We start from the raw sequence: 27918 nt of genomic DNA, 5'->3' as shown, positions 1-27918 counted from the left end.
GGCAAGTAAAAATGCAAGTAACAGAAGAGGCCAAAAGCAGATATTGAGACACACAATATAGGTGCAGCTTCTGCTGAGGTGCAACAACCATTCATGCAGCATAGGACAGGTTGTTTCTTTAGCTGATTTCCTAGTAGATGTGAATTGGAATCTATAGTGCTACACTTCTGAACAGTGTGCTGAGGGCCTGCCTCCTGTAAAACAGAATCAGAACCTTAGAGATTGCATATTTGGTGTCATGTTGAATATGTTGAAAGGCAGGGAAGATACTCAACTGGTACATCTATATCATTCCATGTAAGTGTAACAGCTATTCCTGTGTGGCTGCACATAGGCACTGAGAGAGTTGATGTACCGGCAGAAGCTTTAAAGGCAGCCATGAAGCTGGAACAGGCAGAGCAAAGCAACAGCAGGTGCTGAGCTGCATGGGTGGGGTCACTTGAGGATGTAATTGCAGGGACAGTGGAACCAGCAATGAGCATTGGCTACAGCTTAGGGATGTCATGTCCATCTTAGGCCAGATCCAGCTTTTGCCCATTGGTTCCATAACCAGAATTATAAAGAAAATAGTTTAAGTTTTCCAAATGTTCACAAATCACCCACTGTGAAAAAGAAACTCTGATACCAACTAAACTTTTAACTAGTCCTTAATAGGAAGAAAAACTGGAAGTCCTAGAAGGGAAAGCACACTATAAAGCATTGTCTGGACATTTACTTCTGCAGTAATTACTATAAAGCAGCATTACATCGCCCAAATTTACAAAATACATCTCTTGTACATTATTAATTAATCAGTCTGATAAAGTAGTCCCAACACATCTGCTTACTCTATTCTATTCTGGATTGTATGAGTACTATGAAATTGTTGTTTATACACAATTATCTTATTCAGCGCTTCTTCACTCCGCTTGATTATCTCTGGGATCATACTGAAACTTTTATTTGCTGAAGCATCGTAAATACTTCTCTTGGGTTTGTCTTAAAGAGGATGTACACTTGAAAGATGACTCAAGGTAGCAGGAGTCCCGCTAGAACATTATTGTTGGAAACACTGGCAATGAAGTTGGTAATATTAAACAATTAAAAAAAAAAAAAAAAGCTGCACAAGGTTACGTTTTGCATCAAGGACATCACAGATCGCTAACAGTAGTTTTAGTTAGCAAATAAATAACCGAGAACCGAGTCAAGCATTTCAAAGCTTGTTATTTTAACTCGAGTAGAGGATGTTTACTGTTACAAGGGACAAACACGAGTCTTAGATAAGGAGACAGCTCGGCAGACCTCAGCTCGGAATTTATCACACAGCGCTGAAGGGAGCGCTGGGGCAGATAACCGGGGCCGCCCTCGGGTCAGGGCCGGGCGCCCCGCTGCAGAGCTGCTCCGTTTCACACAAGGCCCCGGCCCGACGTTTCCCACCCGGGCTCCCCCGCCGCCGGAACGCAGCGTCGCGAGCCTCGGCTCACCGCGGCCAAGGGCCCGAGCCCGTGCGAGGCCTCGGCCGCTCCCGACGCGGCTCCCGCTGCGCCCGGCCCCGCTCCCCGCTCTTTCCCTCCCCCCCGGCCTCGACCGCCTGCGAGCCGCACGCCGCTCCCCCCGCCCGCCGCTTCCCCGAGCGCTGTCCTCAGCGGCCGCCAGGCGGCGACACCGGGCGGGGCGGGGCCGCGCCTGCGCCTCGGCGGCGCGGGGTGGGCGGGCCCGGAAGCGGCGGCGGCGGGGCCCGCGGGCGGCGCGCGGCGGCCGGGCTCGCGCGTGGCCGCTGCCGGCGGCGGGCATGGGGCCGCAGCCGCGGGGCTGAGGGGAGGGGCGCGGCTGGCGGCGGCGCGCGCCATGAGCTGCAGCATCGAGAAGATCCTGACGGACGCCAGGACGCTGCTGGAGCGGCTGAAGGAGCACGACACCGCGGCCGAGTCGCTGATCGAGCAGTCGGCCGTGCTGCACCAGCGCGTGGCCGCCATGAGGGAGGCGGGCGCGGCGCCGGCCGAGAAGGTGAGCGCGGCCGGCGGGACGGCGGGGCCCGCGGCGGCTCGGCCGGGCCGGGGCGCTCCGGCGGAGCGGGCGGACGCGGCCCGGCTGCGGCCACACGCGCTCCTGTCCCAGGAGAACACGCAGATCCGCGACCTGCGCCGGGAGAACCGCGGTGAGCCTGCCCGCCGCGACGGGGGGCGGGGAGGGGGGGAGCCGCGGGGCGGCGGGCGGGGGGCCCGGGGGACGGGCGGGGGGGCCCCGGGTGCGCGGCGTCTCGGGAGGTGGGGGGGGTGGGGGGGCGCTGGGGACCCCTGGGCGTCGGCCGGCTGCGCCGTGTGAGTCGCCGCTAGCTCGTGGCAACGCCGCGCCGTGTTCTGTGTTTCGCAGCGCTGTGGATCTCGCTGGAGGAGCACCAGGACGCGTTAGAGCTCATCATGAGCAAGTACAGAAAGCAGATGTTACAGATAATGCAAGGCAGAAAAGGCGAAGACGCAGAACCGGTCTTGAAAGTTCATCAGGCGAATTCTGTGGTAAGGTGGGGACGGAAGAGGGAACGAGGAACTTGTTCGCTTTTTCTTGCTTGCTTTCAGGAAACCACCTCCTTGCATGGAATGTCTCTGCTCCAAAATACATTTTCTGAAACTCTCGTCTCTTTGGTATTTTCTTCTCTATTCTTTTCACAGCATAAAAGTTGTGACATGTCACAAAGGACACTGAAAAGCGTAAGCCTTTTGTGGCCTGCTCAGAGGCTCGTTGTCTGCACACTAGATGGTGCATTCCATGCATTAAGCCGTAACGGCTTTGCTGTCACTTTAGAGAAGCTCACGCATCAGAGTTGTTCTTGTTATTGTTCAGTAGTTGTAACAAAGGAAGAAGAACCTCCAAAATCTCTGTTAGCTGCCCCATGTTTAGGTCTTAAGAAATCATCACTTCCACTTGCTTTTTACTCAGTGTAAGTGTACCTTTGTCCATGTCTTGACTTCAGCGGTGCAAGTTGTGGCTACTGATAACTGCAGGTTGGTGTACATTTAGGTGCCAAATAATAATACAATACGTTAGCTATCTGATTAAAGCTTATTAATTTAGGGATTTGTTAAATGCATGTTTACGTGGTTAGAGAATAAGCAAGCTAAGATTTTTCTTTTTTTTTTTTTTTAATTGCAGTAGGATTCAGTTAAATTCTTTGTAGTGATATCTGGCAATTAATTTCTTCTCTGTTTTGTGTTGCTTAGGTCTTCTGAAGTTAAGTAGTATAGTAGGTCTTGTTTCCATTGCTTGGTTAGGTACACCAATTGCTCTGTCCATCAAGACTTACTATTTGAGCAAAGCTTCTATCACTGTTCTCAGGCACTGCTTTTGCATCATTGTAGTGCCACAGTAATACCAAGATGAAAAGACTGGAGTAATCTCTTACACTACGATGGAATATCCCAAGATTGTTTCAACATCTAAGCAAAATCTTCACTTCTTGTGAATTGAAATATCAGATATTTTTGTGTTTACATATTTGAGTTCCTCTTTACATATGTTGAAATTGAATGTCCTTTGGATAGGGACTAATACTGTATTACACTTTGGAATTTTTCTGTGTTCATTAATGTGCATTTCTGACCTTCAACAAAATGCATCTTCCAAAGGATTAGAACTATTTCCAGACTGATTCTGTTAAAAACCATCCCAGTAGACTCTAGTCTTTTGCTTGACTTCCTTTTTTTTTTTAATTCCTTCTAAGATGAGACTGTTTACTTCATTTTTTAATTTAGTCTTGAAGTCTTACTTGCTTTTATATTAGATGTTCTTAAAAATTCAGTCAGGCTTTCCTAACGCAACAATGTGAAACTTGCGGCACACTAATTCTATTCACCTGAATCTGTTGTCTCTGTCCTTCTCACACTTCAGATGACTTCCACGTTGACACATAAGGGTGCCTTCTGTCTTGCTGACTGATGTTACTCTATTCACTGCTTTCATTGATGACTGATAGTAGTGGACGATGTGGTACATGTCTTGAAATGTTGTATAGGTTAGAAAGGATTGCAGGTTCCTGGAAGGAAAGGATTAAAATTGAGAATAGTCCAAAAACGAAGAAGTAGCTTACTTGCAGGGAATAAATTGCTACTGCTTTTGCCTGAAGGTATTGAATGTATTTTTTTTTGTGTCTTTCAGGAAATTGAAAGTCAGATAGATAGAATATGTGAGATGGGAGAAGTGATGAGAAAAGCTATACAAGTCGATGATGATCAGTTCTTTAAAGTTCGGGAGAAGCTGGCTCAACTGGAGGTAAGAACCAATATAATTGCTAAGGGATATATCAAAGTTTTGGAGCCTCTAGATTTGCTCTGGGGTTTCTTTTTATGTTATAAATCCTTGACACAATCAAATTGGGACAAGGGTGGGTGGGGTTGGGAAATAAGGAATGGGTTCTGTTTATTTTCAATTCTTGGTGTTTGAAGCATCTTAAAGAGTGAAGTTAAAGATACGCTTCAAATGATGTGGTTTCCCTCTTGCCAGCACCGCATTAACGCATGTGTTACAAAATGAGTTTTATTTAGTGGTGGTGGAGTGGGGCTACTTAAAGATTATAGACCTTTAATTGTGAATTAGCTCATTTCTATTTCAGCAAAAATATTGATTTTGCAGCTTGAAAACAAAGAGCTGCGTGAACTATTGTCAATCAGCAAAGAATCTTTTGAGGTGGGGAGAGAAGATCTGCCTGACAGTGAAGCTTAGGTTACAAAATAATCTTACCTCCAAATCTTGACTTCAGAGACTACTATGAAACCACCAACAAGGAAGGATGGTTTGTAATTTGTTCTTTCAGGTGTTTCCTTTTGTGATTGTTTTATCTTTCAAAGTGTGTGGCCTGCTTTCCCTGCATTTGTCTCAAATTGCATACTCTTGATGGCAGAAGCTTGCACTGCTGCTCTGTCTTATTAATTGCAACAATGAAGTATTCATGGTGTGTACTCCCTTGTGATAGTTTATTTCTTCTCATGAGTGTTATTTTTGATGAGCTTTAGTTAATAATTCCAACAGTGCAGATAGAACATAAATCTACTTTGTCAGTAGCTAGAGAACATAATGCAGATTATGGTGGTTTTATTTGATAGAAGGAATAAGAAATTCTTTGCAAACTACATTGTAAATAGTAGGTATGCATTTTGCTTTGCCTGCACAAAGCAGGCACACAGCTTTTGCTTTGCTTTGAAGAGCTAGCACTCAGTATTTGGCCGGATTAACATTCTTGAACAACTGCTTAGAGGCAGATTGAGAGAATAACAGATAGTCAATTGAGCACTTTAATTAGTAACTCACATAAGGAGTATACTTTGCCTTGATTTAGAGGGGAAGACTGGAGTTAATGACCCTTCCTCACACCTCTGCATTTTTGAAGGATGTTGCATGTGACACTTTTTTGTGGGTAGACCTGTTCTGTCCTTAGCTGTGCTCCAAGGTATGTGAATACTGGCTAGCTCTGATCCAAAGGCAGTGCAGTCGAGCCGGTCTAGTACACACAGCACAGAATACATCATTTTCACATCAAAGCTGTTTGGCCTTACACCACTTTGGACCTCAGGAAGAGCGAACTGTGGCCTGCCTCAAATAGAATAAACCAAAAGCAACCACACAGACAGATTTTAATGTTATATCGCAGGTAAGTCTAGTGACAGATGTGTTATGTATTTATTGCAAAAATGCTATACTGGGTGAAATTAGAGTTGCAGTGTTGCAGGACTTTTTCAATATTGTGATATTTTTAAAGGCATTTTAATATAAATATTTTTGTTCTATTGGTGATCAAAAGAATCCTTCAAGAACAGTAAACATCTTATTTCCAATATTAAAGTTTTATGCCTTTTTTTTTTCCCAAATGAAAATTTCGATAGATGCAGAAGGTGAATTTTATTTTTTTTTTAATAAGAGGCATTTCCTTGCAGTCCTTTGGAATATCCAGAAAAATTGTTCAGAAGATACAAGGGATTCTTGTACAGGAGTGTTCTTGTGTACAGTTCTTTGTTATTAGAAATTATTTAAGAGGGAATAAAAGTAACTGTGGGCAGTGTTTTCTGAAGTGTATTCTGTTTTGTGAGTCCTGGCAATATTTCTGTCTCTTCTGCCTCTACTGAAATCTTTTGCATCCCCATTCTCATTTTACCTTGATGCTCAAAAGAAATATTACAAAGACCAAAAATGTTGCATTTCATCTTTTTAAAATTAATGTGATCTGAAGTGTGTGATGGTGGTTTTTTACCTTAGATACACTCGTGTAGTTTAAAGTTCTTTTCATAGGCTCATTGTCATGCAGCCCGAAGAATTGGAAACTAAACAGCCGTTGCTCTGACTAACGAGGTCATTGCTAATTAGCAGTAGCTGCGTTAGCAGGAAGCTGAAATTTGTTCACTTGCTGCTGTCCTACTTCTGCTGTGTGTTAACGCAGCCCGTGCCGGCATGCCTGCAGGCGGCAGGGCTGCCGGGGATTTCGGTGCGAACGGGCTGGGCTCCGGCTGGAGGCTGCAGGCAGGAGCCCCCAGGGCAGCGCTGCCGAGCCGTGTGCCCGGGCGGGCGGCAGGGGCGCACAGGCCCCGCGCCGGGCCCCGGGCCCCGAGGCGAGGGTTCCGCCGCAGGCGGGGCTGTTCCCCGGCACCGGGCCTACCCCCGGTAGCGCCGCGTTCCCCTGGGCCTCGCGAGCCCCGAGACCGGCCCCCGCCCGGCCCCGCCCCCTTCGCTCAGGAGGAGGAGGAGGGGGGGGGGGGCGGAGCTCGCCGGGCCGCTCGCCTGCGCAGGAGCCGCCGCGCGGGGCTGCGCCGTTGGCCTGGTGCCCGGCGCGCATGCGCACCATGCGACTGCTGGGGCCGCTGCGGGCGCAGGCGCGGCTCCGCCCCGCGTTCTCGCGAGAGGCCGGGATTTGTTCCTACGTGCTGGGCCGTGCTGCTCATGGCGGCGCTGGAGCGGGGGCGCTGAGCTGGGGGGGTGAGTGCGGCGGGCGGCGGCTCCCGGCGCGGCGGAGACGGCGCTGGCGCGAGCGAGGGGGGAACCGGGGGCCTCCGGGGGGCGGCGAGCGAGGCGGGAGGCGACTCTGGCCTCGCGCCCCGCCTGGCGCCGCGGGCCCGGTGGGGGGAGGCTGCCCCGCGCCGCTCCTCGGCCGCGCTGAGCGGGGAGAGCGCGAGGCGGGGGCGGGCCGCCCGCTGGGCCGCGGCCCGCGGCGACGGGGGGCCGGGGGCCGCCGGGCCTTGGCGGCGCGCGCACTACGTTTCCCGGCGTCCCGCGGGCGGAGGCCCCGCCGCGGGGGCCCCGGGGGGCCGGAGTCCCGCCCGGCCGCGGGGGCGGGGCGGCGGCGGCTCCGGAACTCGCTTTCCCGGCGTGCCGCGCGGCCCGCCGCGCCGCGGGGCCTGCCGGGGGCTGCAGGGCGACAGGCGCCAGCTCGGCCGGGGCGCCGCGGGGGGGAGACTACGGGTCCCGGCAGGCCCCGGGCGAGGCCTCGGCGCTGGGCCTCCTGGGGGGAGGGGCGGCCGCGAGGAGGGGGGGGGGGCGGTGGTGGCGGCCGGCAGCTCCCGGCGTGCCCCGCGCGCGGCCCCGCCCGCCGCAGAGCCGGGCCCCGGCCCTGTCCCTTTGTGTGCGGGGAGCGGCCGCCATCGCCCCCTTTGTGTGCGGGGAGGGCGGCCCCGGCCCCGGCCCCTCCCAGCGCTGCGGCCGAGCCCGGCGGGGCCCCTCGGCAGCCCCCGCGCCGCCCGCGGCGATGTGCTGCCCGCCGCCCGCTGCCCCCGCTCGGCGCGCCGCTGCCCGGGGCTCCTGGCGCCGCCCCTCGGCGGAGCTCGCGGCCTCCATCTTGGAGCGCGCCTCCTGCGGCTGGCGGCGCCCCGAGGCCGGCGGTGCGGGGCGGGCTCGGTGCTGCTCGGCGGGGTTAAAGCGGGCGCGGGGCCCTTCCCCGAGCTCTGCTTTTGATGCTTTTTGTTTTGTTTTGTTTTCTATCGACGATACCAAAAGCATTAAATTGGCGTTGGATTTTTTTTCTCTGTAGTTCTTTTTTTTTTTTTTTTTTTTTATGTAGATGTCTTCAGTAATCTAGTAAATACCGGGTAGCTGATACTGCTGCTGTCGTATTTTGGTTGGGGTGTTCAAGAGATGGTACTCGGTACTTCCATCTGATAACTGCCTCAGATGTGCAATGGCGTTACCTCCCAGTGTTTTCAGGCAATTGAGCTGTGAATTCATAATAAAAATGCAAAGTTTTATCTCTGTTAAATTTAATCATACATAAGAGGGGATTACATCTAGAAGCCCTTGCATTAATTCTGTGAAATACATGTTCTTACAGATACATACCTGTCTGTGTGAAGAAAATGAGAATCAAAGCAGCGTCTAATCTGGCAGTCTTTACTGCTAGGCTGTATAGATTTCAAGGGATGAACAACTCAGTGTGACTTACTGTCATCTAGCAAAATCCATATCAGAAAGACTCCAAGAACAGGACTAATCCAGCTCTGTCTTTTCGTTGCCTTTGCACTAATCTGTTAATACAGAAATGCACTGTCCGCTGTGACCCAGGGGGTGGGCAGTTGCTCAGGGTGTTTACCATTTGGAGGAGTATTTATAGTAGCTGAATTAGAAAGTAAAGAACTTGAACAGATGCACACACCTATTTTCCAGTTTTTTCTTGACTTCAGCTTGCTTCATCCTTCTGCCCTTTTTTTTTTTTTTTTTTTGAATGATTAAACGTAATGAATGTAGTAAATGAGTCAAATCTGGTTTTAAGGGAAAAATCTTAATTTTTATGCCATTACCTGGCAACATTTGTTTTAGTCATCTTTGGGCAGACAGGTGTTTTGATTGTTCTCTGAAAACATAATACATTCCATGCCCCAGAAGTGTGAAATGTAGTTTTATCTAACTGGTAGCTCTTGTAGAGCTCTAACAGTATTAGTCTAACTAAGTGAGAGAGAAGTGTTTTAATAATAAGATGATACGTTTCTCTGCAGTTCCCATGGTGTGGTGTGTGCCTGCTTAGTTTCTGTTGAACTTGGGGGAATGTTTGTTTTATCGTGAAAGAGATAGTGATAAAGGTTGTTTGAATCTTGTAAAGAGGTGTGTGAAAAACCTAGCGATTCTATTATTTTTGTATTAGCTGTAAGTCTTCTTATTTCACTTTATTAATATAGTTTAGTCCTTCACTGCAAACCTTTTACGCCACATACTTCTTAGTACCTGGAGTTAGATTTCTGCCCTAGTTCAGTTTCACATTTAGTCTCTTGTGTATGTGTGGTGTGACAAGAAAGCTTAATACAGACCAAAGTAGTTCTGATTGATGGCTAAAGGAAGATGTTTTATATGGAGGGGAGATAGCTGAAATATAAACTTCTGTGAAAACCAGCTGGTGAATTTGCATGCATCCTTTGTATGCTTTTGAAGGTTCAGAGTGTTTATCTGGATTGGCTGACTGCAGTCAGCATTCACTGTGCTAAGTGTTAAAATGTCTTTGTGTTCATTTAAATTCATGGTTTTTGTTTTTTAAGTGGACTGTTCCAGCTTCACAGTTCACTAAAGGAAATTCAAAGCTCATTGTAAAATGAAAAATTGTGTTTCTCACTACAGTGGGGAAATAGGCTTTGTCCATATTTTTATTCATTCATTGCGGAGCTTGTGGAATGACTTCAGGAAGAGTTACATGCTCAGGGGATTCGTGCTTTTAGATTGCTTTGTAACATGCTAGTTTATCCATAGATTCACAGCTATGTTGCTTCTTAACAGGATTTATGTGCAAAAATCTCCACTCCCCGTTTTCTTATTTATTTACTAAGTAAGTAACAAACTCAAAATAAAGCTTGATTTTTTAAAAAATATTATTTTAAAAGTAGTTGTCTTCATAAGCTTTCTATTTCATGTGGTAGGTGGCAGTCTGTCTAAGCTGCTTTCCCGTGAAAACACAAAGTGGTACCACAGAACATTAGGAGAGAAGTGTTAATCTAGTTGCTGTTGGGGAGAGGCTTCTGTGTTATGTTATCTGTACAAATATTTTCTATATTTCATCAACAGTTTGTAAACAGGGGTTTAAGAAGGCCAGAGATTGACTCTGTGGTTATTTTACAAGCTGTGCCGGCATGCATATGGTCTGTGTAGAATAGGAATATAGCATCTGTAGGAATAATTCAGAAGCTTGTTTATTTTCATACAAAGCTAAAGGTGCTTTAAGGGTTTTGCTGGTCTTTGACTTACCTTTCAGAACAAAAATCATCAGGAAGTCCTAGTTCATCTCCTCTTTGTATCATGTGGCTATTTTGAAAGTGTGTGCAAGTTCTTGTTGATTAATTATGGGGCTGCACCCATATAAACCTATTGGTAGCAATAATAGGACTACATCGTGTATTAAATGATGCTGATATTCATCAAAAAAAAAAAGTTTGCTGTTTTAGTTGTGCAAACTGGGGCCTTTCCTGGAATGTGTAACTGCATCTGAAGAGTTTAAAATTAGAAATAGCATATCACTGGCTGGAGGTAGAGTTTCTTGGGAAACCAAAACTGAAAATGGGAACGCCAAATACATCTGTAAGATGGCTTTTCCTAGTGTGGATCAAACCTGTAGTGTTAAGGTAGAGGATATGTGCCTATTCATAGGAACAGCTAGGGCTGTATAGTTTCTGTTAAAGTTATTCTTAGTGTGTGTCTTTTTTCTCTTTCCAGTATGAAGTGGAACAGAACAGAATTTACCACCTGAAACTGCTGCTTCAAGTTCAGATCAGGAAAAGAATATACCACATCGTAACAACAACTCAAGACCAAAGAAGAGGAAACTTACACTGAAGATACAAGGCTTGATCTGAAACCAGAAGTTTGTGCCTACTCAACAGCTTCAAAAGAGCACGTCCCAACGCTGCTAGTAGTCTTTGTTTTCTCCAGTGCTGTGTTGAAACTGCCCAGGGCAGCAGCACTTGTATTCTTTATTAGCTTGATAGATCACTTTCTCTTGCGTGCTCTCTCTCTCTGTCAAATAGCAGTCTTCATCCTTTGAAACTTCGTGCTGAAACAGAAGAATCGGCTAATACTACTGAAAGTGCAATATTTGAATATCACTGCGAGGTTGGTGCATGTGCTATTTAAAGAGTTTCATTCTTTCAAACTTAATTGGAAACAGGTTATTAGCAGAAGGCTGTTTTTTGTTTTTTTTTTAACGGTTCTGTCACTATGTTGGTTTGGTTGTAGTATGATGAATTAATATTACTCATGTTATAGTTCTATTTAACAGTACTTGTTTTATAACCTTAGCTGGTTATTAATGTTTCTCTATTCTAGTAAAAGTGGTGTGATTTCAATCTCTTTTTTTCCCAAAACTACTGGTTTCCTCAGTTTGTGTAATCTCTGTTTATCTTCCTTTCCATCTTACTGCACAGTTGTTTTCCTTTAAGTACTTGTATTGCTGAACTATATTCATAGCTCTTATTCTTGTTAATTGACTAATGAGCTGTGTTGAAAATGGGAGTGAGCTGTTGTGAGTGAACAGCACAGCCAGGTGGTTGTGGTCCAGTATATAACCATTATATTTCAAGTCTGAACAAGTCTTGTTTGTACGTTAATACCTATCTTGTAGGCTATTCCTAGAAGTTTCTTAACAATTTTGTGACAGTACTCCTGGTAGATGTTTCTTAAAGAACAGTTTTGTGACAATAATTCCATCTGTTTTTATGTTTTTATTCACTTACCAGAATTGGTGCGTGTAGGTTTTTTGTTGCTATTTTGTGCTCTGTTACAGCATTGAACAGTTGTTGTGATATGACAAGCATCTGGAAAGACTGCTGATACGTTATGCCATGCCTTGCCCTCTGCAGCAAATCTTAGTGCCACCCTGAGGAGTATCTCTCTCATTGAACTTAAGTTGTCAGGCTTTAGTTGATTGAAGACCCACTATGTTGCTTTGTGCTAAAATGATAAATTCTCCTTTAAACCCAGGGTGTTCAGATGGCATCGTGCAATGATGATCTTTGAGCAAGAGATAATAGTATTGTTCTAACACTAAGCTATGCTATTCTGAACTTGTTTCTTAGGTAGATTTTTGTTATTTCCTGCAACTGATGTACCTTTAGTCGTAACCTATTACTTAATTTCTTTGCCATTGTAGCAGGGGATGTTTGTGTACTCAGCCAGCACTGGAGGTGTGAAAAGACCGTTTTATCCATGACTGACAAAAAGCATTTGTCACACTGATTTGAGCTTTCATAATTGGCAAGACCATTTACCCATTCTTCTGTGAAAAGGTTTAATAATACATCATGTTCCCTTCCCACAGCCATTTTGCAGTACTAATTTAATTTTGAAAAGTATTTCAAACTCTGGGGTGGCTTAAAATGAAACACATCAGCTGTTGTCTTCCACAGGGGCATCTTCCTTTTTAATCGTATGTCCTGGGGGTTGCCTTATTCAAAAGATGAGGGTTCATATGTGATGTTGGCAGGGAGTAATGTGCAGCTCTTAGCAGCTTGGTATAGTGTTCTTTTAAATTAGATATTATGAGAAAATGTGTCCTCTAAACATAATCTACTGCATGAAAAAGATGCAATTCCTGTGGTCTTGGTCCATTAAACAGTTTAGTCTGGAGGTAAGGGAAATACTTCTTTGCTGGGAGCAAATAACAACATTGACACAAGGTTACCCAGAAAGATGGTGGAACCTAGGTCACTGGAGGTTTTCAAGACTGAGCTAGACAACAGGCTGGCTGCCTTAATCTCTCGTTGGCATGAGACCTTTGGGGAGGAAGGTAGACTGGAGTTTCCAACGGTTCTCTATGGGGGTCATGTCTTTGATTCAGTGTATTTTCAGATACGTTGGTATTTTACACCTAATTGAGCATATAATAGTATTTATGCCAGTTATCACAGTTTCAGGATACCCCCCAAACCTTGACTTCTTATAATTGTAGAATAGGAATGCAGTATTGATTAAAATTGATTGGGTAACTGCTTGGCTGTTACACTGTAGCTTATCATACCACTCTTAAACAGACAGTACTGCATTTTTTTTGTCTTGTTCTACAATACCTTATGTAACACAGTGCATTACTGAACTCCCAAACAGTATGAGTGCGGGGGCAATAAAATCCATTGGTAATTTGCTTGCGAAGCAGCTGTTCATGTAGCAGGTACATATTTTGTTTGATATTTGTAAACTGCCAGGTTGTGCTGTTTCCTTGCGCTGGTGCTGTGGTTCCATGCTGCAATAGAATACCCTCATTCCCTTGAGGTTTTGACAGTTAAGAAGTATCTCTTTTTCTTTTGGAAGCTTTATAGACATTTTCATGTCAGAATGACACTCCTGCAAAACAAAATGAGTGAAAATACCTCTTAGGTTTTGGTATAACATCATTTTCAAGTAGAACTTTAAATAACATGTAAACAGTAGTGTGAAAGTGGAAATGTTCCAGGAAAAATAAAACCACATGGGTTATTCTTAATAGTTTTACCATTAGATATTACCAGTGGTTTTTTAGAACCATGTGGGGAACCATGGTTGAAAGCTGACTTCTGCTGAGAAGTTGCTGTGTAAAGTAGCATTAGGACTGGTATTTTCCTTTTTCTTTTGGAGGTCAGAACTCTGTTCATTCTTATCTCTTGTAGTTGTTCTTAGTTAATTACTTTAATACTAGTCTAGCTTAATTAAAAAATCTGCCCAGGAAGTGTTTTTCAGTGCTTTTTGATAACTTCTAAACTGATTGCAAACAACTTAATAAGCCATGCTATAGCTGTATCTTTTTTATGTGCTGAGTAACTAGATACTTATATTACAGTAAGGAGCGTGACCATTTTACAGGTTGCTCAGGAGTTACCCATCTCCAGCAAACGTATAGTAGAGTAGTTTCGAATCTCTTCTGTTCGATGCAGCAACAAAGCAGAGAGCAGATATAGTCGGATTCTGTAAAACCCTCTAGTACTGTATTCCAAAATACACGTTGACTTGCATGTTTTTTTTTTTATTTTTCTTGAGTGGTGTTTCTGGAATTACAGTATTTGAGGTGTGATGCATTTCAACTGATGTAATTGCAAACCTGTAAATGGAAATGGTTTGCTTTAAAAATGACACCTCTTCTGCACAACAAAATCCAGCAAGTTAGTAAAGGACTTATAAATATTTCAAGGTTGATCCTGTCCCTTGAAAAGAAGAGAAGTTTTCATGGATGTAAGTTAACTGTTCATTAAAGCTTTTAACTTTTTCAGTTTAATGATGTCTTCAAGTTTTTTCAGTCTCTCCAGCACTTGACTTACTGTATCACAGAAATATTAGCTGGGGGTTTAATTCTTGGTATTTCATAACTGTGCAAAAGTATTTAAACACTTAAAACTGTTTTTTTATATAAAAGACTCAACAGACAAAACAGGGACAGACTATGCATGGATAATGAACCTAGTACTATTGTTTCATAACTTGTGTTTTCTTAATTACATGTGTAATTTGGAAGAACAGATGTTTTAGGTGTTTTCAGGCTTGTCTGATGTGAAATGGTGAATGTAGGAGTGCTTTCTCTGAGATGTACTTAGGAAAGTCATAAGCTTGTTTTGGTCTAAGCAGGCTTTATTTCAGTGTTTTATTTCTGGCTATGTTCTGTTGCCTGTCTGAATTTAAGAATTACTGTTTTACAAGAGCTAGATAGTTTTGGAATTCTTACTGTATTTTAAAAATGTTTAGAGTTTGCCTGTTACAGTAAATTCCACAAGCTGTTGTATGTCTTATTCTGTTAGGCGTTTATGGAGAGACTTAAGTAGCATGCTGTTTTGTTTTTTTTTTGTTGTTGTTCTTGCTATGTTTTCTTTTGTACAGATGAGCTTTGATCCAAACCTTCTCCACAACAATGGACACAACGGGTACCCCAATGGTACTTCGGCAGCACTGCGTGAGACTGGGGTTATAGAAAAACTGCTGACCTCTTACGGATTCATTCAGTGTTCAGAACGGCAAGCTAGACTGTTCTTCCACTGTTCACAATATAATGGCAACTTACAGGAGCTCAAAGTAGGAGGTAATTAGGCAGCTTTTTGACCAAGTGAAGACCAGTCTTTACTTGTGGTAGAAAACCTTTTTATCTTGTGGCATTAACAGATGTGTTCTGTTGCTCCTGATGGGCTAAAAAGATGATTGAATTAATCTCACACTCCTGGTGAAAGATCTTTACTACAGCTTGTATTAATACAAATGGGGCTGTTCTGGAAAAAGGTGCAGTATTAAGTCAAAGTTACATGACTAAGAAACAAGTGCTTAGACTGTGTAAGACTGTGCCTCACTACTTTTTTAATAATTTGTTTTAAGATTATTGACTGTTTTGCAGAATGGGGAGGTTGCTACTGATCTATGTGGCAATTAAGGTTATAAACTGTTCAATAACAATGTTACGTAGTCTGAACTCCTTCAGTGTGAGGCCTGCTATATGGTGAGCAGGAGGGAAGGGGAGAGAGAGGAAGTATTGCTGGGCAAGCCTTTACAGTGGAATGGTTCTTTAGCAAAAGGAGGGAATAAGCAGAGAAGTTCTGCAAACAGCATATCCTTCCTAGGTAACAAAAGTACCTGAGTTTTATTTTGTTGTGTTGAGGTACAAGCAGTGAATTATCAGATGTAACCATTAGGGATTAAAAAAAAGTATATAATGCCATTACTGTGTTTGATTGTTTTGTAGACGATGTTGAATTTGAGGTGTCTTCTGATCGCCGAACTGGAAAACCCATTGCTGTTAAATTGGTGAAGATCAAACCAGAAATACTACCTGAAGAGCGAATAAATGGACAAGTTAGTGCCTGTGATAAATGTCTATTTTCAATTCACACAATTTCCATCCTTTACTTCAGGAATGACAGATTCATTTAGTGTGCACATTAACTGCATACAGTATTCAGTTATAGCGAAATCTATTTTTGTTACTCTGTTAGAAATTCAGAGGTTTGGCATGACCTGTTGCTTTGCTCCAAACAGTTCTTCAAGTCAACAGGTGTTCTATAAGGTTGAAACGTTACAGTAAGGCATTCCCTGTTGAGTTAAAACTAGAAGTGCATCCTTGAATGTATAATAGAGGCTACTGAGATTCATTCTGTTTTCAACAATGCTGCTCCTGAAATGACTAGCAATGGATTTTTTTTTTTTTTGACTGGTAGGTTGTGTGTGCTGTTCCTCACAATTTAGAGAGTAAATCTCCAGCTGCCCCGGGTCAGAGTCCAACAGGGAGTGTATGCTACGAACGTAATGGGGTAAAGCTTATGTATTTTATTTGAACTCTTGACTGATCCGTCACTATGGTCTATGAGCAAAAAATCTGACACAATGGAGACAATTGATAGTCCTAAAAACTGTAGTTCTTAGAAGGGGAAAAAAATAAAAAGCATACTTTGGTAATTGCTACAAGCAGATACATTAATTGTACAGCTTGCTTGCCCACCTGTATCTATTGAGAGTTTAATATGGAACCAAATAGTTCAGTTGTTCTTCAGTTTTAAAACTGAACAAAGCTTGATTACGTAACATTCATGTATTCTTAGTTTGAACTTTGAAAGTTTAGAAATCGACATTTAAAGTTAGCCACGTACATACCTTTCAATTTAAGTTGGTTGTTACGGACTTACGAAAACAACACTGGAAGAAAGTATGTTTTTGCATGCAGTGTTTGATCATTTTCAATTTCCTCAGTAAATAAATTTCTTTAATAGCAGTTACTGTCACTGAAAAGTGTTAATTCTTTGAATTGACTATTTTGCAAGTAGAGTAATATTAGTCAACGTTAATTTACAGGAAGTGTTTTACCTGACTTACACCCCAGAGGATGTTGAAGGAAATATTCAGCTGGAAACAGGAGATAAAATAAACTTTGTAATTGATACAAATAAACAGTAAGTTGGTATTACAATTCTGATCTCATACTTCTCTTTTACTAGTCAGGCAGTACTTCATGCCTGTTCTAAGAGCTGAAATGTCATTATGAAATAAGATTTTATTTTTTCTCCAGTTTAAGTGTTTCAGGTTTATTATGTTTACTTCTTCCCTCTAGTACTGGTGCTGTAAGTGCTCGTAACATTATGCTATTAAAAAAGAAACAAGCCCGCTGTCAAGGAGTAGTCTGTGCCATGAAAGTAAGTGATGCTTTAGCTTCAAAATATTACTTGAAGATTAAATGCTTCTCTGAAAAGTGGTAGCTTAAGTAAATTCAGTGCATTAAGAGCTATTAAGAGTTTGGAGATATGAAGGTCAACTGGGTGAAATGGTTTAAATATCTAATCTTTGATACTAATAACCTCCTTGAAAACAAAGGAACTCCTGTTTGTTTCCCTTAATATATTTGTTGTGGTAGTCTAAGGTGTATGCACTAATGAGATTGCTGTACTGGGATGGCATAATCTTGTATTGTGTTTGCTAGAACTTGTAAGATGGTGTATTGATAAGAGATTTGGCAATTTATTAACACTTTGTTCTGTTCTTAGGAAGCCTTTGGATTTATTGAGAGGGGTGATGTCGTGAAGGAGATATTCTTTCACTATAGTGAATTTAAAGGTGACCTAGAAGCCTTACAGCCTGGTGATGATGTGGAGTTTACAATCAAAGACAGAAATGTAAGACGAAATCCAGTAAAAACTGAAGATGAGATCCTAGGGTGCAACTGGACATCTCTCTGTTTTTTCAAATTCGCTTATAAAAAGAAGGGGGAGGGGAGGAAGTTCATAGGAAAATAATCTGTTGCCTTACCACTTCAATATGGATATTTAACTGGCTTTGTACTTTTAGGGTAAAGAAGTTGCAACAGATGTAAGACTGCTGCCACAAGGAACTGTTATTTTTGAAGATATCAGCATTGAACACTTTGAAGGAACTGTAACCAAAGTAATTCCTAAAGTACCCAGCAAAAATCAGGTGCATTTCAGTATTTAAGTTTGTGAAATAATGTATTGGATTTCAAGCAGAGAAAGCTCCCCTTTTTCTGTAATAGTCTACTATGTGAGCATCATGTCAGAGTAGAAGACTGCTTAACTTGTAAAAACCATTGACAGCAGTCACAGTAAGAAATTTTTCTAAAGTTTGTAAGGACCAGGGATGAGGGTAATAAATGAGGGTAATAAATGATAGTGTACCTTGTGCAATGTGTGTTGTTTTTTAATCTTTCAAATCTTTCCAACTGAAAAATAGGGACATTCTCTTTTTTTTTTTTTCCTAAGGGTGTATGTTAAAGGCAAAAGCATAGTGAAAAGGGAAGAAAATGTGTTTTATGGATTCCTGCGATCAGTTAATGAGTTTTTTGTTTTTGTATTTTTTTTGACAGAGATAACTTGACCTTTAATGTTTGGCTTTTAGGGAAGGGTGTACATGAAACCACTTCTCTTAAGTGTTTAGGCCAGGTCTGGGTTTTGTTTTGTGTTTGGTGGATTTTTTTTTTGTGCATGTGTGTGCGGAGCAGGTGTTCTTGAACACTTAACAGGAAAGCCTGAACTTAATTCTCAAAATAGATTCTTTATTTATTTGGCAATACTTGTTTAGTACTTTAAAAAAAAAAAAAAAAGCTTGTATTTTGGTGTGCGCAGTAAAATTGCAAATTAGAAATGTTATAAATGAAGCCTTGTGGATAGAATCAAGCAGGCATTTGGTGTTGTCCAGTACACCTGTTAGTAGTAGTGTTTCCGCAAACTATTCTGTTTGCAGTGAAGCTGAAGTCTGTGGAACTGCTGATTTAATAGGTAAGAGAGAAACTAAATTAAATTCTAGTAATGCCACTGTAATCTTAGGAGCAGTCACTCAGATGTGATGCCTTCCAACCTCAAACGTGGAAATGAAACTGTGCTGCTTAATAAGCGTTTTCCCAAGTGCTTATATAAAGTTTTGAATGCTGAGCTTCGTAGGTGAACTAAACTTTTGTGTTGCATTTTTCTGTCCACTAGAATGATCCGTTACCCGGCCGCATCAAAGTTGACTTTGTGATTCCTAAAGAACTTCCATTTGGAGACAAAGATACAAAATCCAAGGTGACTTTGCTGGAAAGTGACCACGTTCGATTCAATATTTCAACAGACAGGCGTGACAAACTGGAACGAGCCACCAATATAGAGGTTCTCCCAAATACTTTCCAGTTTACTAATGAAACTAGGGAAATGGCAAGTATCTATTTTTAAGTCTTTATTTCTTGAGGGGAAGGAATGAAGGTGAAAACTGGGGTAGTTGTCTCAATAACATAATGTGAAAATCACTAATGTCTTTTCTTTCATTGCCTTTTCTGAAGTCAGATACTCTTCCGAGACTGTGCTTAAATAGTAAAAAATCCAGAATTAATTCTGTACACTTCTTTATGAAAATAAAAAGTTAACTACTCAGTAAATGAAATTATATAAGAAAAGTAAAGGTTAATTGGCCTTCTTGGAGTGGATTGCTAGCTGGTTATAGCAGACACATCAGTAACACAGTCTTGAACAATTAAAAGCTTTAATGGTCTCGAGTCTAAGTAGGTAATTCCAGTTCCTTAGGAAAACTGGAAGAACTTGAGAATTCTCTGGTACAGGCAGTGAAAAGTCTTAAGAACTGGGGGAGATACTGTGTTCAGCTTCTGAATTTTGGTCTTACTGTTCTTTGTACAATCTCTGACTGAGATTCAGGCAGAAGGATGCTAAAGAGCTAAGTTCTGTCATATGCAGAGCAGCTCTTGATGGGTGACAGTGACTAAGGTAGATGTGCAGGTCAGTATTAAAGAATATCTCATTCCTGTAAAAAGTGCTGGACAAAACTAACCTGTGTATGGGTAGCAGTAATACCAGGTTCTTTGACTGTAGTCCTTGCTATTGGCTTACACTCATCTTTTCTGCTTCACTTTCTACTTCATATGAATAAGAGTGAGCTGAGGAATCCAGGTAAGTGGGGTTTGCTTGAATTTCAGGCTGGCTGTAACCATGAGCACTACAGTTCACAGAGAAGTGCATATATTAAGAAGCGTTTTTGTATGATTGGAGCTTTACGTTCAGATTATTATGTACTCCACAGTTTTATCTTATTACAGACAAATGTTATGTACGTGTAGTAAAACTAATTGTCCCTCTGGTTATTTTCAGGGTGTGATCGCAGCGATGAGAGATGGCTTTGGCTTCATTAAATGTGTTGACAGGGATGCTCGTATGTTCTTTCACTTCAGTGAAATTATGGATGGAAACCAACTCCATATTTCTGATGAAGTAGAGTTTACTGTGGTTCCTGTGAGTAGTACAATTTCTTTGAAAACTAAGATTTCACAAAAGTATTAACATGCAGCCTGTCTAAGATCTTATTGATCTTGTTTTTCAGGATATGCTGTCTGCCCAAAGAAATCATGCTATTAGGATTAAAAAACTTCCGAAAGGCACGGTTTCTTTCCACACCCAATCAGATCACCGTTTTGTGGGCACTATAGACAAAGAAGCCACTCCAGCTAAAGCCACTAGCCCTAATAAAGGCAAAGAGAAGGTAGTATGCAAGAAGCAGCTGTGCTGTGTTTCTGGCTTTGCAGACTGAGGCTGCTTCTTTTAAATCTGTAACTGAACATTCTGAAACACTGGTTATCCTACATAAATGCGGACTGCATTGAATTGCTAATGACAGCACTCAATGAAAACCAATTTCTGTGAAATGAGATACTAAGAGCATGGTTAATGATGCTGCAGTTGAGGGTAATTTACAAGAACCTGATGTGAAGATCCTCTTTCTACGTCATACTGCAGAAGATGCTAGAAATGGTTGAAATTAAAGTTCTAGGGTTGGAGAAGTACCTCTTCTTTTTGTTCTGCTGCTTTAAACTATGATAGAATAATTAAACTTTCCATAAATACTTTATAGGAATAGTATCTTTAGAGAATAATAATAAAAAAAAAAAGTAAATTCTGGCTCTTACTAGACAGGGTTATGTCATTTGAAGCCTGTGTTTTTTGATCTTATTCAGAGTTCATTATTCTGCATTTCTTACCAGTTGCCACAATACAAATGCAAAGAGCAGTGCTTAAATTATATGTAGTAAGCTTGTTTGATAATAAATAAGACGCTAATTGCTGAATCTTGATGTCTTGTCTTTAGGAAGCTGAGGACGGAATAATTGTTTATGATGACTGTGGAGTAAAACTGACCATTCCTTACCAGGCCAAGGATGTGGAAGGATCTGCTAATCCACAGATTGGAGATAAGGCAATATAATTAAGTATACCATTGGGGAATACTTTTTCGTGCACTTCAAGATGAGAGCTTCTCTTTGCCTTGTCACTGAATTTGTTGCCTTCCTTAAATGAAGGACAAGGCACCTGAGGAGTCACCTTTTTCTTTTATTCTGGCCTGGGTTTGAGTGGCTTAATCTTCTCTATGGCTAAGAAAGTATATTCTAAAACCTGGTGACACATATATAAAAATACTGTCTTGCTATGTAAATTACACATTTTATAAGTAAAAAAATTCTTAGCCTTGCTTATAAAGACACTGACTCCACTTGTGAATAATCAAGAGGAGGTTAGCATAAAGACAATGAGATGGATGTTGAAAAAGCAGGATGTTTCCTCTAGCAGCAAAATGGCCAGGGAAATAGTGACTGGGGAAAAAGCTGATAGATGTGGAAGAGCAGCCTGAAAACTTAATGTTCAGGAGCCATGCAGGAGTACTGCAGAAAGGCAATGATTACTGCTTTTAAAATTATAAAAGAAGTGAGCCAAACTACGTACATGCTCACTGTGGGCCACTGGTGATGTGTGGTGCAAAGAGGCAAACCACATAAAGGTAAGAAACTTTATATGTAGTAGTCAAAAGAAGCACAGTAGTAGAGGCTAGCTCACCTTTCTAGGTGTTACACTGACTCTGCCCTTCTTTGGAATGTAATAAATGTCAGTGACTGACAGATGTTTCTGGGAGAATAGTGGCTAGAAGATGGCTTTCCTGGAGAACCTAGATGTTGATTCCAGCTACACAGCCTTGAAATGAGTTGTCTGGGTTGTAGGGTATTTTTATTGCTTTTGTTGTTGATGAGTTTTGTCTGTAGTATTGATATGTACCTCTTAAACAGGTTGAGTTCAGCGTTTGTGAAGTGAAGAGAACTGGTCTGCAAACAGCTGTTTCTGTCAGAATGCTTGGACGCAATTATAGTTCTAAGAGGCTTTTGGGATATGTGGCAGCCCTGAAAGATAACTTTGGATTTATTGAAACAGCTAATCATGATAAGGAGATCTTCTTCCACTACAGGTGAATGACGATCCTTTTTGTACAAATGACTGTTTAACTCTTGGACCTCACGTGGTTATATGCTTAGATTTCTCAAGTTCCATTGATTATCTCTGCTGGACTGGTTCAGGCTTTTCTGTTAGTCAATGTTCTTTGTGATCTAGGCCTCTGAATGCCAGGCCAAGAAATACAGTTACTGAAAAGTGTATTTGAAGTTTCACTTTCTTGAATGAGTATTTCTTGAAAATGTGAGATGCTGAGTCAATTAAAAGGATTCTAATCAACCTATGTAAATGCAGGGTGAGCATCACTGTTATCACGTAACTAAAAGAAAATTGCATATAATTTTTTTCCTGTAGTGAGTACTGTGGTGATATTGATAGCCTGGAACTTGGAGACACAGTTGAATACAGTTTGTCAAAAGGCAAAGGAAACAAAGTCAGTGCAGAAAAGGTGAACAAAACACATGCAGGTAAGACTCTACCTGGTAATTTCTGCTTAAAAGGCCCTTGAGATTTGCTGATAGTTGAAGTTTGCAATTCTATGAGGAGAAACCTAGTGGCAAAATTAGTAATTCTAGTTGTGCTGTTCCTTACAGAAAAATTGCAGGTGTGGGTATTAAGGATTTTGGGGTGCAAAATGCATGCTTAACCAACATTGACTGATCAAAGGGAGCTGGGAGTGCAATGGTAGGAGAAGTTAAATCCTTCAGCGTGCTTTTTCAGGTTCTATGGTCTGTAGCTTCATGAGAAGCTAATACCCTTCAATTTCTGCTCTTGAACTGTCTGCGTGGACTTGATTACAAAAGCTATCGCTACATATTGCTGAATTAGAGCTGTTCTGGTTTTACTGGGTGATCGTGTACTGTTGTAAGCTTGTTCTGGTGCAAACTATAGGCTTGTGGTCAATATGAATCAGTCACTTTTTATTTTTAAAAAGAAGTATACCTAGAATTTCCTGATTCTTGCACTGTCTGTTTCTTTTCAGTGAATGGTATCACTGAAGAAGCCGATCCAACTGTTTACTCTGGTAAAGTAATTCGTCCTTTGCGCAGTGTAGATCCCACACAAACTGAATACCAGGGCATGATTGAAGTCATGGAAGATGGTAAGACTTACTGCTTTTACCTGAGGCTTGCTTTAAGTATAGTAAACATAGTCCTTCAGCTAAGGTAAATTATAACTATTTTCTTCCTGGATACACATGAAACGTAGGAATTTAATAAATTACATGTAAATGGAAGTGTTGAGGATTATATTCACACTACTAATATCACAGTAAAAATACTATTTCTAATACCAGAAATAAGTTCTAAATGCCCTCAGGTAGGAAAAAAGACTCTTAATTATGTCATGTATGTTTTCTTCTCAAGGTGAGATGAAAGGGGAGTTCTATCCATTTGGAATTGTTGGAATGGCAAACAAAGGTGACTGTCTGCAAAAGGGGGAGACAGTTAAGTTCCAGCTTTGCGTGCTTGGCCAAAATGGGCAGACAATGGCTGTCAACATCACGCCATTCCGCAGGGCCACAGTGGAATGTGTGAAAGATCAGGTGAGTGAATACTGCTCTGAAGGCAAGATGCGTGTGTTTGAGCTAGCATACAGCAGATGAAAACCTGCTTCAGCACTTGAACGCAGGAAGTTTGTTGTGCACAAATGGATTGCTTTATACTGTGTTCTAGTGTTCTAGGGACCTAGGCTTATAAAACCCAGTTACTGATTTGTGCAGGGTGTAACATGGTTTCAGGAAAGGTGAACTAGTACATCAGCTGATGATGCTTCAGTGCTAGGGAGCAGCAGTTCCTACTGTGGCTGATTCTGAGGAGCTGCTCTGTCCTGTTCATTGAGATGTCCTAGAAACTGATCTGACTAGTTTCTGCTGAAGAAGGCATTAAAAAGTTGTTTTTGTTTTGTTTCTTAACAAAAAAGCCTAATCTGCTTCTAGAAGAAGCTTGTTCACAGCATTAAGCAGTTGATGATTGTGGTCTACCTGAAATGTGAAGTTTGACCTTTGTCCTAGTTATTTGCATCTCAGAATAGTTATAGAACTAAGTGTTGAGAATGCTGTCCATTTCTATAGTTATTCCGCAGCATTAACCTCTAGTTACTTATGGAGAAGCCAGGTGGGTTTTGCTGGATATTGCTTTATCATAGAATATCATGAGATGGAAGGCACCCACATGGATCATCAAGTCCAACTCCTGGCTCTATACGGGACCACCCAAAAAAAAAACCCAAACTTCTTTTGTCTGTCACTGCTATAAAAAAAAAAAAAGTTTCTATTATGTAGTTTTGAAAGTGGTGTCTTAGAAAAGAATATGCAGCAATGTTTTTTGATTTTTTTTTTTCTGTTTAATTCAAATGTCAGGACTTAGGCATTTTTCAGAACTTGCTTATAGGCTTTGGGGTTTAAATGTGCCTTTAGAATCGCCAGAAGTGTGGCTAGACTTCCAGAAGTACAGAGTTCTGTTCAATGTAGAAGTTGCATTTCCACTTCCATTAGGCTCCTTGGAGTCCTGTTTTGTTTTTTTTCCCTATAAGTTGTTAAATTGTGCAGTACTGTGATTTGTTGCATCTGTTTGGATCAAGGGGAAAGACATAACCACATGATGTGTTGGTTTTCAGTTTGGTTTCATTAACTATGAAGTGGGTGACAGCAAAAAGCTCTTCTTCCATGTCAAAGAAGTTCAGGATGGTGTGGAACTACAGGCTGGGGATGAAGTGGAGTTCTCAGTAATCCTGAACCAGCGCACAGGGAAATGCAGTGCCTGTAACGTGTGGCGTGTCTGGTAAGGATTTAAAATCACTGTTTTAATCTAGCAGACTGCCTGCATCAGTAGTAGAGTGTGCATGCTACTTGTAAACTGAGCTAGCTGTTCCTAGAACTGGAGCTCTGAATTTCATCTGGCTTCAGTGGGAGTTTCTCATCTGAGAAATACCAGCACTTGTAAGACATACAGTACTTTGCAGCATCAGAATTCAGCTTTACTTAACTGCAGATAGCTTGTTCTGCTTTTATTCTCTTTTTAAGAAGCTCCCCCATAGCAAGGACAGTCTTCTATGCAGAAATTAACAAATGATAAGAAAACAGATGGAATTCTGTATGAAGTTCCTGGACTATGGCAATTCATGCTTTATGGATAACACTTCCAGTTGTTCCCTAAGGAGCAGGTGTCTTTCAGTCTTTTTTGACTGGGAGATAGGGGCATCATTTCTAGGGGAGACATGCATTTGATTTATTTTTATTTTTGTGCTTTTGAACAACTTCTAAATCGTACCATCTAATTTTAAACGTGTATTTTGCTTAAGTCTGAGAAATCTTCCTGTTGCCATGGAAGTGATAATATTTAATTTTTCTTTCCAAAGTCTGTTCTCATTGTCTTCAGGGATAACTATATCCTGCTACTGTATGCTGGCAACTCACAAGCCTTATATTGGTGTAGTGAAAGGCAACGGAAAAGTAGGGAATACTGTCATGCATGCATTAATAGTAACTACATCACCCTTACTGGAGAAGTACCCCCTTTGAGAATGAGAATACTGTTTTGATCTACTGCTGTTGCAGTCTAGTGGTGTGTTAAAGTAATGGTTTTGAGGCAGACATCTCTGGTGTCATCCAGGTCTGCTTTCAAACAAGACAGATCATGGTAATGACTTAATATGGAAAGTGACTGAATTTAGTAGTTTACATCACCTCTGGGAATTCATCAGTACTCCATGTGGTTGACTTTGTTACAGTGAAGGCGCTAAGGCTGTTGCTGCTCCACGACCTGATAGACTTGTTAATCGTTTAAAGAACATTAATCTGGATGATGCCAATGCTCCTCGTCTAACAGTTCTTCGTCAGCCCAGGGGACCGGATAACTCAAAGGTAAGTGAAATACAAAGCTGCTGCTTGCAGGATAACTTCAGTTTATGTTTTAACGTGGATAGCATTGTCTCTGCTACTGGAAATCTAAACTGTATGAAATGTGGTGTCCACTTCAATTCCATCACAAATGAGTCTCCTGCTGTGTGAGATGAGCCTATTTTGGTCAGAAGTTAGGGACACTATACTCTCTGTTGATAATGTATGCTGTGGTTTCAGTAGAGCATGGGAAGTCTTGTCAACACTTGATTTACAGAAGGAATAAAGTGTCTGGAATCTATGAAGTATCTAGGACTTACGAGTGTTCTGGTTTTAATTTGTAAGGAGTAACCCACACAACCCTGTTTTGTTACTGTCTCTGTTTCTGAAGACAAATGTGGTGAATTAGAAATGTTCTAATGCTGTACATGGTTGGAACAAAACAAGTTTGCCTTACAGCGTGGTGCTGGACCTTAAAAAGCTTTTGTTTTTTCTTGCAGGGATTTGGTGCAGAGAGAAAGATCCGTCAAGCTGGTGTTATAGACTGATCAACAAAGCCAATACCTGAAGTACGACTGAGTGGTGGGGGCTGGTGAAGGGTACTGAATATCTCCCTATTCATCCCTTCCAAATTTTAAGAAGCTATTACACCAGTTTTAACACCTTCTCATGTTATGTTTAAAATAAATTTATGAAACCATTTTAAAATTATGCACAGTTGCATTCTGGAGAACTTAAGGTGGCGCCTTATAGTATCACATTTTAGAAGCTTGTTTTGAATGGTGCATTTAACGCAACTGGTAACTGCAAATCTACATTGCCTATGTGAGTAAACATTATAGACAGCTCTACTCTGGTAGACCTTATGGAATTCTGCACTACAGTTATCTATGCTTTCTTTGTTATTTTGGCCAAGATATTTTACTATGCCTTAGTACTCGATTGCATTGTATCTTTCCTTCCAAGTGGAAGTGGAAGGCTCACTTCTGCTCGCTCTGCTCAAACTATGAGGACCATGAGGGTGGAATAAGTTCAACTTTATAGAAAATCTGTATGAGCATTCAGATAACTTAAGTTGATGGCCAGATGTTACCATGTTTTCATATTTCATTTAACTTGAGTTCTTTAGACAGCAAAGTTGTGTTAGAGCTCAGTGAAAGTCTCTTTCTGGGATAGACTTATTTTTGTAGTGTTCTGAAACACATGCAGTGCAGAATTTCATAAGGCTGAGGTGTGCCATCAGTGTGGTAATTTAAATATATTTAAAACAATGCACAAATTTGCTGCTGCTTAGAACACTGCAGCTTCTAAACCCAGTTTCTTTTACTGATTTAAATTTACAAAGAAAGAAGTTGTGCCTGAAGTGAATACTTTTTTTTTTTCTTCTTTGCAGCCGGCACCCAGTGTACTGTAAAAGAATAAATACTTAGGCTTTCCATAGCTGTACTGAGACTTTCATCAAGGTGAAATAGTTGATGTCTGTGTGCTTCCCCCCGCCCCCCCGCCCCTTCCCCCATTTTCCCAGTCACACGTTATCAAGCAAGAAAACTGAATGATTGGTCTAAGTATTACTTTACCAAAAAGATCAGGAGTTCCTTTCTTTGAATAGAGGGCAGTACTGTGTTGTTTTTTTTTTTTGTTTGTTTGTTTTTTCATGTTACCTCTATTCTCGATTTAGGGTTTTCTTCTCTGGGAGATGCATTATCTTTGTAAAACAAACATTGCTTTCTCCAATTTTTTTCTGTTAATGGCAAAGAATGGAAATAGAATAAAGTTTTACTGATTTTGAGACAAGCCCCCCCCGCCTCCGCCCTCTCTGTCCCGGCGCGGGCCGCGCCCTCGGGGCCGCCCGCCGGCCCCCGGGGTCACGTGGCGGGGCGGGGCGGGGCGCGGCGGGCGCTCTTCCGGCGCCGGCTGCTGACGGCGCGGCGAGGCCGGAAGGCGGAAGGC

General features: G+C 41.9%; 3 protein-coding genes across 5 annotated transcripts in view; all 3 read left to right on the top strand.

Moving 5' to 3' along the window:
* The first annotated feature begins 1686 nt into the window (after positions 1-1686).
* On the top strand, positions 1687-6028 carry SIKE1 (suppressor of IKBKE 1). Of its 2 annotated transcripts, none has more exons than XM_068659805.1 (4): positions 1687-2137; positions 2353-2495; positions 4132-4245; positions 4606-6028. In XM_068659805.1, exons 1-4 carry the CDS (start codon positions 1828-1830, stop codon positions 4693-4695), a joined length of 657 nt encoding a protein of 218 aa, XP_068515906.1. In that variant the 5' UTR covers positions 1687-1827; the 3' UTR covers positions 4696-6028. The 2 variants fall into 2 exon arrangements, with proteins under 2 accessions (XP_068515906.1, XP_068515907.1); XM_068659806.1 differs by having other exon boundaries at positions 4586-6028.
* A 750-nt stretch (positions 6029-6778) lies between these two features.
* CSDE1 (cold shock domain containing E1) lies at positions 6779-27762 on the top strand. Of its 2 annotated transcripts, XM_068659826.1 has the most exons (20): positions 6779-6936; positions 10642-11037; positions 14764-14962; positions 15614-15723; positions 16086-16178; positions 16717-16814; positions 16973-17054; positions 17403-17531; positions 17704-17829; positions 18849-19061; positions 20007-20147; positions 20236-20394; positions 20998-21105; positions 21968-22143; positions 22482-22594; positions 23110-23229; positions 23495-23673; positions 24747-24910; positions 25860-25992; positions 26469-27762. In XM_068659826.1, exons 3-20 carry the CDS (start codon positions 14764-14766, stop codon positions 26514-26516), a joined length of 2391 nt encoding a protein of 796 aa, XP_068515927.1. In that variant the 5' UTR covers positions 6779-6936; positions 10642-11037; the 3' UTR covers positions 26517-27762. The 2 variants fall into 2 exon arrangements, with proteins under 2 accessions (XP_068515927.1, XP_068515928.1); XM_068659827.1 differs by lacking the exon at positions 16086-16178.
* NRAS (NRAS proto-oncogene, GTPase) overlaps positions 7018-27918 on the top strand; it is a 28897-nt gene continuing 7996 nt past the window's right edge. The window contains exon 1 of the mRNA XM_068659833.1: positions 7018-7023. The gene's annotated coding sequence lies outside the window, so the exon portion shown is untranslated. The remainder of the gene's footprint in view (positions 7024-27918) is intronic.

Source organism: Anas acuta, chromosome 24 (genome assembly GCF_963932015.1).
Source record: "Anas acuta chromosome 24, bAnaAcu1.1, whole genome shotgun sequence".
Lineage (NCBI taxonomy): Eukaryota > Metazoa > Chordata > Aves > Anseriformes > Anatidae > Anas > Anas acuta.
Note: the sequence above shows the minus strand (reverse complement) of the source record. Positions and strands in the feature narration are given on the sequence as shown.

Excerpts from the sequence above, each read along its gene's own strand:
- CSDE1 (XM_068659826.1), top strand. The coding sequence starts at position 14,764 with ATGAGCTTTGATCCAAACCTTCTCCACAACAATGGACACAACGGGTAC. Across the intron at positions 21,106-21,967 it reads ATCCACAGATTGGAGATAAG|GTTGAGTTCAGCGTTTGTGA; the intron begins GCAATATAATTA and ends CCTCTTAAACAG. Across the intron at positions 23,230-23,494 it reads GATTGAAGTCATGGAAGATG|GTGAGATGAAAGGGGAGTTC; the intron begins GTAAGACTTACT and ends TTTCTTCTCAAG.
- SIKE1 (XM_068659805.1), top strand. The coding sequence starts at position 1,828 with ATGAGCTGCAGCATCGAGAAGATCCTGACGGACGCCAGGACGCTGCTG. Across the intron at positions 2,138-2,352 it reads CCTGCGCCGGGAGAACCGCG|CGCTGTGGATCTCGCTGGAG; the intron begins GTGAGCCTGCCC and ends TGTGTTTCGCAG. Across the intron at positions 4,246-4,605 it reads AGAAGCTGGCTCAACTGGAG|CTTGAAAACAAAGAGCTGCG; the intron begins GTAAGAACCAAT and ends TTGATTTTGCAG.